The following is a 10,658-nucleotide window of genomic DNA, read 5'->3' on the forward strand; positions in this document are numbered from 1 at the left end:
TCGTGTGTAGACGGACAGACAGGCAGACACACACGCGCACATATCCAAATCGGGGGCACGGGAAGCAGTTCCCTCGCGCTCCCCGCCCTCTGGGCGCGGCCTCGGCGCCAAAAGGGGCGTGAGGCGCCGCCGCCATTTTGTGTGCAGAGCGCGCGGCCGGCCGTCCTCAGCGTCCGCCAGCCTCAGCCTCCCGCCGGGACCCGCCGCCGCCGCGATGCTCTCCGCCCGCGTGGCCGCCGCCCTCGCCCGCTCCCTGCCGCGGCAGGCCGGCCTGGTGAGCGCCATGCCCGCCCCGGAGTCGGCGGGGCCGGGGGCGATGCGGCGCCGCCGCCATCTTGGGGGCCGCGGTGACATTGAGGGGGTGACATGGGAGTGTGGGGAGGGAAACGCGGGGAGTGCTGTCAGCGCTGTGGGACAGACCCCGCTGAGGAACGGGGTGTCCTTGTCCGGGCTCGGCGTAGTGGCTTAAACCTGCCAGGGCAAGGGCAAGGTTGTGGGTGTCGGGGGGGGGGTGAGGGGTTTATCCCGTGTTTGTGAGGAAAACGGAGAGTGGGAAGAGGTGTGAGGAGCCACTTCTGCCAGTGTTTCCAGCGAATATGGACGGGGGAGAGACCTGATCGGGGTGCAGGATATTAAATGGCATCACCGTTGCTGCATGGTGCTGCGCTGTGTTTTGCACCTTGCTTAAAGTGCAGAAGCGTGATCTTATAATGCATTCATTATCACAGATTTTTTTCTTCTTTATTGTTCAAAGTTGGCCTTGAGAAGCGTTTCTTCATAGGAAGGGTGATTAGACATTGCAAGGGGCTGCCCAGGGGGGTGGTGGAGTTGCCAGGCTCAGAGGTGTTTAAGGATATAATGCACTTAGTGCCATGTTCTAGTTGGCAAGGTGGTCTTTGGTCATAGGTTGGATTCAGTGACCTCAGAGCTCTTTTCCAAAGTAATTGTGATTCTGAGGTATTTTTTGTTATAATGCTTTGTGGTTTTTTTTCCTATGTGTTATAACAATACCAAAATCACTGCAGTTAGATTTGTGCTGGAAGACTCAGTCTTCTCTCTCTGCAGAGCCCTAAATGGTGCAGTGGTTTCTTTAAGCCCCAAGGTTCTCATGTTCAGCACAGAAATGGCAAATGTGAGGAGGTTTCTCTTTGGGAGCTGCTGCAGCGAATGATGGTGACATCAGCGCACTGCAGAAAAATGCAGCGAGGAATTTGGAGCAATCTCCTTCATTACTTGTCCTTTCTTAGTTGTGCTGAACTTGGTTCTATAGCTGTGCTTGTGGTGCTGTGGAGCTTAGCTCAAAGCTGAGATGTGCATAAACAGGTCAAGATCAAAGATGTGTTAACCTCTTAACATTTTTTTGCATGATTAAAGAAATGTTACTGTTACTGAAACAAATGCTTTATTTTAGGTTTCCAGAAACACCCTCGCTGCAGCATTTGTTGCTACAAGAAACCTCCATGCCTCCAAAGCATGCTTTCAGAAAACTGGTGAGTCTGAGGAAGGTCTTGAGTGTGGTTTGAGAATTTGGTCTGTCAGACAAAAAGGAATTTGATTGTGGTGAGTGTTGGTTGAAAGCACTTCAGGACATTTATGTTCTGAGCATATTTAGGTGAACTGTTACCTGGTCACATGCAGCAAACTGCACTTCAATACCTTGACAATGCCCCAGAGCAGGGAGTGGCCGTGTGTCACCTGGCTTACATAGAGTACCTTCTTCACTAGGATTCCTGTCACCTGCAGCATTGTTTGAAAATTATTTGAAAAAACATAGCCCCAGACTGGAGTTGCCTGTAACAGAATGAAGGAGTGGATGACTTCCCCAGGCCTGCCTGGATTTGACCTTGTGTCCTTGAGCACAACTTAATTTTGCTGCCAGCAGTCTGGTGTTTGGAGAAGACAGCTGCACTGTGTGGCAGTGTGTTTGGCAGTGCTTCATGCAAATTTTTTAAAGTGGTTTAAGGTGATTAAGGACATTACTAGTAAATAAGTTCCACAGTGTTGTTTACTGTTTCTTAGCTGAGGAGATAATGTATAGTTGGAAGGCAAATTGAAGTATGGAGAATATATTTTTATGTCTTATATCAAACAACTTGCTCCTGAAACATAATAAAACTTACTTATATGTGTGTGGGTCTTGGATCACAAATCATTTGGCAGGGTGTACTGATACTTGTCCAAGGCTAAGTAACTGCTCTGCAACCAGGCCTGTTCTGCCTGGGCTTGGGCTGATTAATTAATCTAATTGCTTTTTAGGGAGAGCCTAGGACATAATCAGGAAAGTGGATAACTGCATGGCCAGGACTGTTTTGGTTGAAGCTGGCTGGTGGTGATGAGTTGGAGCTGCTTTTATTGCCTGGAATACAGAGGCTGGTATTTATCTTAGCCTAAGTAAAAGTGTTGTTAGCTAGAGTTTGGAGCACCGCTGAGAAGGGCACCTTGTGAATTAGAGGCAAGCTTACTGCTTATTGTACCTTAAGATGCTGATCTGATTTAAACACCTGTGCAGGTACTGCCGAGGTGTCCTCTATTCTGGAGGAGCGCATCCTGGGAGCCGACACCTCGGCTGAGCTGGAGGAGACCGGCCGTGTGCTCTCCATCGGTGACGGGATTGCCCGCGTGTACGGCCTGAGGAATGTCCAGGCTGAAGAGATGGTGGAGTTCTCTTCTGGGCTGAAGGTAAGCTGCCACTCAGCACAGCGTCTCTCTTTAGCACAGGGATGTTAAAAAGACAGTTTCTTAAGAAGAACCTTATACCATGCTTGGAGGTACCACTATGAACATTGCATTAGCTTCAACTTGCATTGCAATTTCAATACTTAGTAACTGGTAATTTTTTTTTTTTTTTAAATTTGTAACACTGCTTTGAATCAGCATTTGATTCTCATCTAGCATTTGCACATTTGAGCTGTCTTTGTGTTCATTTAGAAAGTAAAAAGACTAACCTGGCACTGGATTTTTTCTTCAGTTTCAGGGTGTCTTTTCTGGTTGGGGTTTAATAATGACCTCTCTGCTTCAATGCATTATGCAGCTGGCAGGCTTTTTGTAGTCATCTCAGTGGATTAGAGTTAAACCTGTTTCAGGAGTACTGAAACAGCTCTTTGAGCATTTTTAACGCCCGTTTCACTTTGAGCAGAGAAGAAGCCAGTCCTTTCTGTCATCCAGCTTCTAGGCAAAGGAGTGATGTTGTACTTGAACCTTGCTTACCGTAACTGCTCTTTTTAGAGAAACAATTGACTTGAGTGCTAAGCTGCTGGGGTATAATACCTGGTAAGTTGAAAACTTAGGCAGATTCTCTAGCCAGTGTAGAAGGAAATAGACACTTGTACATAAAAGCAGAACCTTGACTAGTGCCAGGTTGAGGTAGATCATGTAAGATTTTGTACACAGTGTAATAATCATTCAGTATGAAAGATTTTATGCGTGTCAGTATGGATTTGATTTTCTCAGGGTGATGTGATCCTTGTTGCAGGGTATGTCCTTGAATTTGGAGCCTGACAACGTTGGTGTTGTCGTGTTTGGTAACGACAGACTGATCAAGGAGGGGGATGTTGTGAAGCGGACTGGTGCCATTGTGGATGTTCCAGTGGGGGAGGAGCTGCTGGGCCGTGTTGTGGATGCCCTGGGCAATCCCATTGATGGGAAGGTAAGTGTAGCTGGGTGCTAAGTTCCTCTGCTTGTGTCTGTGTGACACAGACCTCAGCAGTTTTTTTCCTCTCTTTCAGGGTGCTATTGCATCTAAGACACGTAGGAGAGTTGGCTTGAAGGCCCCTGGGATCATTCCCAGGATCTCTGTGCGTGAGCCCATGCAGACTGGGATTAAGGCTGTGGACAGCTTGGTGCCCATTGGTCGTGGCCAGCGTGAGCTGATCATTGGTGACAGGCAGACCGGGTAAGTTAAATACTCAAGCCTAAAATGTTCCTTAAACAGAGACTCAGGTACAGCCAAGCTGGACACAGGGTTGGGAAGGGCTGGGAGAGCCTTGGGCAGCTTAACTTACCAACCTCTGTGTTACACAGGAAAACTTCAATTGCAATTGACACAATAATTAACCAGAAACGATTCAACGATGGCACGGATGAGAAGAAGAAGCTGTACTGTATCTATGTTGCAATTGGCCAGAAGAGATCCACTGTTGCTCAGCTGGTAAAGAGGCTCACTGATGCAGGTATGGATTTTGGGAGATGGTTGAGCCTGGCACCTAATGACCTCCTGTTCTCATTGTAATGCTGTGACCTCTCCTGGCTGCGAGTGTAGACAGAATTCCTGTTACATGAGTGAATTACTTAATTTTATGAACAAAAAATCTGTACTTGTCTGGGGGGAAAAACCCTTATTTTTGCTGTATCACAATTAGGAGGACTATTTTGAGGCTCCCAAACTGCTGACTTGCTTCTGGAAAAGTCACCCTGTGGTTTTAGGTTTTTTTTCAGCAGAGTTGAAAGCTTCGTGTTGGCACTCAGGCAGGCCTGGTGACAAACTGTGGCCTTCAAGTTGTCATTGACTTGGCATTTGTCCCATGTGTTCCATGTGCCAGTCAGTGTGAATGGCATCTGGAAATGTGAAGAGCTTTAACTGCCCAAACACAAGGCATTAAATAATAGCATCTCGTCAGAGTCAGTGATTTCTGTGACTGAGGCTCCACATTTATCAGAGCGTGCAGGAGATCAGGCACTTTGACCCCATGCCTGGTGGTCCTGGCAGCTGTCATGGAAGAACCCACGTGTAGGGACAATAATTTGTTAAGACTGTCACAGAGGATTGTACTGTCTTACAGCAGCCAGGAAACCATGGCTTTTCAGTGCGAGTATTTTTTTAGAAGAATAACTTGTCTTCATCTTAAGCTTTGTTTTGAATGGGAAAGAAGTTAATAAGTGTTAGATGTTAGCTGCTGCAAAGCTGCCCTGGAGACTTCCCGAGTCAGTTTTGCTAGCAGGTGTGTTCAGCTGGTGTGCTGGGCTTTCCTGTAGCAGCATAGTGACACTGCCTGGATGTGCTTGAGCTCTGGTCCATCACATGCTTGTTGTGTTTGCTGATTGTGGGCATAATGACATAATGCACTCAGAGGTGTCTCCAATCCTTTCCAGATGCCATGAAGTACACTATTGTGGTGTCTGCCACAGCATCCGATGCCGCACCCCTGCAGTATCTGGCTCCCTATTCAGGCTGCTCCATGGGGGAGTACTTCAGAGACAACGGGAAGCACGCACTGATCATCTATGATGACTTGTCCAAACAGGTCAGGAGACTTTGGTTTTAGGCCTTGTGGTGTGGTATTCATGTTTGTAGCTGTAAGAACACCTCAGGTTTAGAAATGTAAGGTGTTAGGTGGGGTGCAGAGCTCTGAAGCTGTCTTTGCTCCCCACAGGCCGTTGCCTACCGTCAGATGTCTCTGCTGCTGCGCCGCCCCCCCGGCCGTGAGGCCTACCCGGGTGATGTGTTCTACCTGCACTCCCGGCTGCTGGAGAGGGCAGCCAAAATGAACGACTCCTTCGGGGGCGGCTCTCTGACCGCCTTGCCGGTCATCGAGACTCAGGCTGGGGACGTGTCTGCTTACATTCCAACCAACGTCATCTCCATCACCGATGGACAGGTAGGGCTTCCTCACAGCCCAGCATCTCCGTGGAGCTTAGTGGCTGGTCTCTGAGGAGGCTGCCAGGCTTCTGAACAAGATAGTGACACAATTCTATCCCGCAGATTTTCTTGGAAACTGAGTTGTTCTACAAAGGTATCCGTCCAGCCATCAACGTCGGTCTGTCTGTGTCCCGTGTGGGTTCTGCTGCTCAGACCAGGGCTATGAAGCAGGTAATTGGGAAATTGCTGCTCCTCCTCATGCTAGAGATGAGTGGTGTGTAGGTGTGAACAGAGAGGGAGTAAAGCTCTGGATTTCTTAGAAATCTAGAGCTTTTTAGCTTAGAAATCCAGAACATTTTAAAATGTTACAAAATCATAGAAGAGCAGACTTCAGATAACTCTTTAATGCTTTCATTGTGTGCTGTTTTAGAAAGGCTTGGGAGAAGGGGAAGTAATGTCTACATAAAGGTGTAGGATTAAGTGTTGAATTGGGTACTTATGAATGCTCTCTTAACAGCAGTCTTTTAGTCTAGACATAGAGTTAGATTTAATATCAACAGTTGCTCTTTCAGCGGGGAAATAGCATGCTTATGGTGAAGTGTGGGATTTTTGTATTGTTTGTAATCATCTGTCAGTTTTTAGATTGACTTGCATGTTGTGCAAGGCAGAGCTGACAAGTGTCAGCTGCCAGATAACGTTGAAGCTGCTGGCCACACTTAGAGGTGATGTCAGTGGCTGTGACTGTACCCTGCAGGTGGCCGGGACCATGAAGCTGGAGCTGGCTCAGTACCGCGAGGTCGCTGCCTTCGCCCAGTTCGGCTCTGACCTGGACGCTGCCACGCAGCAGCTGCTGAACCGCGGCGTGCGCCTGACAGAGCTGCTCAAGCAGGGCCAGTACGGTGAGTGCCCTGGGTGCCATTAGTGCCTTGTGTTAACGAGCTTGGGCTCGGTTAGCATTTGTGTCTGTTGTGCATGTGGTAAATGCAGCTTTGCTTGAAATGAGCTGTCCATGTGCGCTTGGTCTTCCAAGGACTCTGTTGTGTCCTGCTGGAAGAGTTCGGGTGGTGTGAGTGCTGTCTTTCCTGCAGTTCCCATGGCTATTGAGGAGCAGGTGGCAGTCATCTATGCTGGTGTAAGAGGTCACTTGGACAAGCTGGAGCCCAGCAAGATCACAAAGTTTGAGAGTGCTTTCCTAGCTCATGTACTGAGCCAGCACCAGGACCTCCTCTCCACAATCAGGTATGGTGGTTTACTTGCTTTATCCCAAGGGTGCTCATGTCTGGAGTGCAGGTAATGGTCACTGAGCTGTTAGTTTAGTGTATCAGGCATTCATCTGGCTGTATCAAAGCTGGGGGTTGTATCAGCCTTCCTACCATCTACCATCCTCAGCTTCAGCTGTTGGGAAAAGCAGCTGATGCTTAAAGTAAACTTCTTGCAGTGTCTCTTCTAACCTGTTCCTTGATTGACCTTGATTGATTCAGTTCCCATATTGTGGACAGCTTTGAGCTGTTGGAGGGTGTACTGTGGGTTAAGTGCTGCTGAGTGGACTGTTAAGGAATGAGTATTTCCGTAGTCCTGTCCTGGAAACTGGTCCTGGCTTTTTTTGTCACGAAGAAAATCATATGCTTTCTGTCTCTGGGGACCAGCTCCGTAGGTTGCGCCTTGTTGGAATACATATGGCTGTTCTGGAAGAATTTGTGAACAAACTTCAGTTCTTAAACAGGACTGGCTCTTTCAGGAGAAGGGATATTTGTCAGTGGGATGGCTTCATGCACCAAACAAATGTGTTCATTTTTCTACTGAATTTGTTACAAATGGGGAGGTTTGTTGTAAAGCTTCCATGTTTGTCTTGGTGTTGACCCTGTTTTGATTTGCTGTATTACAATTTAACTGAACTCTTCCCACAGGACCGAAGGGAAGATCTCTGACCAGACAGAAGCAAAGTTGAAGGAAATAGTCACAAAATTCCTGTCTACTTTTGAGGCATAAACTCTTAAAACTGTTCTAACAGACCAGGCTGTTGTGATCCAGTGTTCCAGCTCCGTCAAAGACGAAAGCATGTGCGACTTGAATGTACAGATGTCGGTGAGAATAAAGGTTCCCATGTAAAAAGGCTCTGTTCTGAATGTAAAAATACTGTGTTCTGAGTGGTTGCTTTTTGTACTTCTGGCTCACTCTTGCGCCTGTAGAACCACAGATCTGAACTCCCCTGTACACAGCCCTGCTAGAGGAACTCTGGAAATCAGGGGTGTCCTTAATGGTCGAGTGGGAAAACTCCACAGAGCTGAGGCACCTTCTCAGTGTTTATCTTTTGTGCCAGGCAGCTTATCCTGCAGAAGGGCAGTGCAGCTGGGGGACACAGGGATAGCCCACTGGACTTCTCGGGAATCTCTTAACTGTCTGACACTGACAGAGCATTTCTTGCTATTGCTGTCTGACCCATCCTGGTGCCTGGCCTTTGGGATACTGGTCTTTGTGGCTCAGGACTACTGCAGGTGTAGCTGTCACAGCAGTAATAGCTAAAGATTTAAATCTGAAAATCCCAGAATGGTTTTGGAGAAGACCTTGGAGATTGTCTTGCTCCACCCTTCTGCCATGGGCAGCGACACCTTCCACTATCCCAGGTCACTCCATGCCCTGTCCAGCCTGGCTGTGAACACTTCCAGGGATGGGGCAGCCACAGCTGCTCTGACCACCCTGTGCCAGGGCCTCACCAGCCTCACAGCCAAGAATTTATTTTCAATCTAACCTTGGCTTCTTCAATGGTCACTTAAGCCATTGCTCCTTGTCACTCCAGGCCCATGTAAATCATCTCTCTCCATCTTTCTTGTCAGCTCCCATCAGGTACTGGAAGGCTGCAACTAGGTCACCCCAAAGCTGCCTTTTCTGCAGGCTGAACAGTCCTAGTTCCCTCAGCAGAGCTGCTCCATCCCTCTGATCACCTTGCTGCCACCCCTGGATTCACTCCAGCAGCTCCACGTCCTTGTGCTGCTGGAGCCAGGGCTGGGGCAGCTCTGCAGGTGGGGTCTCACCTGAGCCCAGGGCACAGGGGCAGGATCCCCCCTGCCCTGCTGCCCACGCTGGGATCAGCCCAGGGCAGGGGGATTCAGGCTGGGCAGGACTGCTCTTGGTGTGTGTGCTGTCCCCAGTTAACTTCCTCTACAGCAGTGTCCTGCCTCCCACTCCAAACCTGTGGAGTTACTGGCAGCTGGGAACATTCTTGTGTGGTTCAGGCTAACAAGCTGCTCTTGTTCAGGGCCTGAGTGCTTTGAGAGAGTGGGCTCTGCAGTACTGGGCAAAAATGAACACACACTTGAAAACCAGAGATGGCAGATAACAGTTTCTGGGAACAGTGCTGTGCTCCAGGAGGAGGATCCCGTGGTCTTTCACCATCTCGTTTCTTTTACCCCATAGCCCCAGAAGAGGTGGCTGGGGGGCCTCTCAGGTGTGAGGGAATGCTGCTGTGGAACGTTTCCACTCAGATCTGCCCAACATCACGTTCCTTCCAGGACAGCTTTTACAGCTTGTGACTCTCTTTCTGCCTAGTGACTAAACCCTGGTTACTACTTGATGTTCCTGTGCCATGTTTCACTCACGTGCTGCAGTAGTTGGAAAGTCCTGAGTTCAAAAGTATCTTAGTCCAAAACAGATGGTATTTTTTTCTGCTAACATAAGATAAATGTTCCTGAGTGGTGCCACGGGCTGCCCTGGCTAAGGGTTGGGCTGGGAAGCTGGGAAGTAGTGAGTGGATCACAGGATCACAGTGGTTTGGTTTGAAAGGGGCCTTAAAGATCATCCATGTCCACCTGCTGCTGTGGGCAGGGCACCTCATCCCAGGCTGCTCCAATCCCCATCCAGCCTGGCCTGGGACACTGCTGGGAGTGGGGAGCCACAGCTGCTCTGGGAAACCTGGCCTCACCATCCTTTCTGGAAAGAGTCTCTTCCCAGCATCCCATCTATCCCTACCCTCTCTCAGTGGGAAGACAGTTCTCCCTTGCTCTGTTACTTCATGCCCGTGTCCAAAGTCCCTCTCCAGCTCTTTTGGAGCCCATTTATGTACTTGTTGGTATGGATTCATGGCCATGGTTTGTGCTCTTGTGTCAGGAGGCTACACACAGGGTTAGTCTGCCTAAATCAGCCTCAGCTTACAATTCAGCAGACTTATACACTTATTTCTGTAAGTTGAAGATGCCTTTTTTTACACTACTGGAGTGTTTTAGCTGTCCCTGTGTTCAAGCAGAGGCAGCAGTTGAGTGTGGTGGGTGCGGCTGAGGCATTTCAGTACATAGTGTCCCATCTTTGCTTTCATATTTTCCAAGTGTTGCTCAGAGCTCCCTCATGGAGTGCCTTGTGTCAGGCAATGGCCCCTAATAAACTGTGTGACACGGGATGTGTGTGGTGAAGGAGGGTTGTGTGTGTTCAGGAATGGCTGGGAAAGGGCTCAGCCTGAGAAAAGGAGGCTCAGGGGGGACCTTGTGGCTCTGCACAGCTCCTGCCAGGAGGGGACAGCCTGGAGGAGAGTCGGGCTCTGCTCCTAGGGAACAGGACAGGCACCAGCCTGCAGCTGTGCCAGGATAGTTTTTGACTGGATATTACATAAGTTTCTTGACCTGGAGAGTTTTCCTGTCCTCGGACAGGCTTCACAGTGTTGAAGTCCTCATCCTTGGATTAATCACAGTGGTGAAGTCCTCATCCTTGGATTAAAACGTCCTGTGCATGTGGATGTGTGGGACATGGGTGCGCATGGGTGCTGGGCGAATGACTGGACTCGATGACCTTGGAGGGCTTTTTTAACAATTCTGTGATTCCGTGAAACCTTCCCAAAGTATTCCTGAAGCCCCTGAAGCCCCGAGGCGGGCGGGCAGGGTGCTGCAGGTGCCGTGGGCCCGGCTGTGCCGCCGCCGGCCGAGCTGCTCCCGCTGGCTCCGTCCCGCGGCTGCTGCTGCCGAGCCGCCTTCCCGCCGCTCCCACCCGCCTGCCGCAGCCCGTCCCGCTCCTCCGGCCGCGGGCATCCCGGGGCGGGAGCACCGTGCGTGGGAGGAGACTCCGCGGGGCGGGCCGGGCCGGGCGGGCCGGGCAGCAG

At 49.7% G+C, this 10,658-nt stretch overlaps 1 protein-coding gene across 1 annotated transcript; it reads left to right on the forward strand.

Moving 5' to 3' along the window:
- Window positions 1–114: 114 nt before the first annotated feature.
- Window positions 115–7,709, forward strand: ATP5F1A (ATP synthase F1 subunit alpha). The gene is made up of 12 exons (XM_064403393.1): window positions 115–274; window positions 1,412–1,490; window positions 2,510–2,679; window positions 3,473–3,646; window positions 3,726–3,892; window positions 4,021–4,169; window positions 5,089–5,240; window positions 5,370–5,594; window positions 5,699–5,806; window positions 6,330–6,474; window positions 6,664–6,814; window positions 7,483–7,709. Exons 1-12 carry the CDS (start codon window positions 215–217, stop codon window positions 7,562–7,564), a joined length of 1,662 nt encoding a protein of 553 aa, XP_064259463.1. The 5' UTR covers window positions 115–214; the 3' UTR covers window positions 7,565–7,709.
- The last annotated feature ends 2,949 nt before the right edge of the window (window positions 7,710–10,658 follow it).

The sequence above is a fragment of the Passer domesticus genome, chromosome Z, assembly GCF_036417665.1.
Source record: "Passer domesticus isolate bPasDom1 chromosome Z, bPasDom1.hap1, whole genome shotgun sequence".
Classification (NCBI taxonomy): Eukaryota; Metazoa; Chordata; class Aves; order Passeriformes; family Passeridae; genus Passer; species Passer domesticus.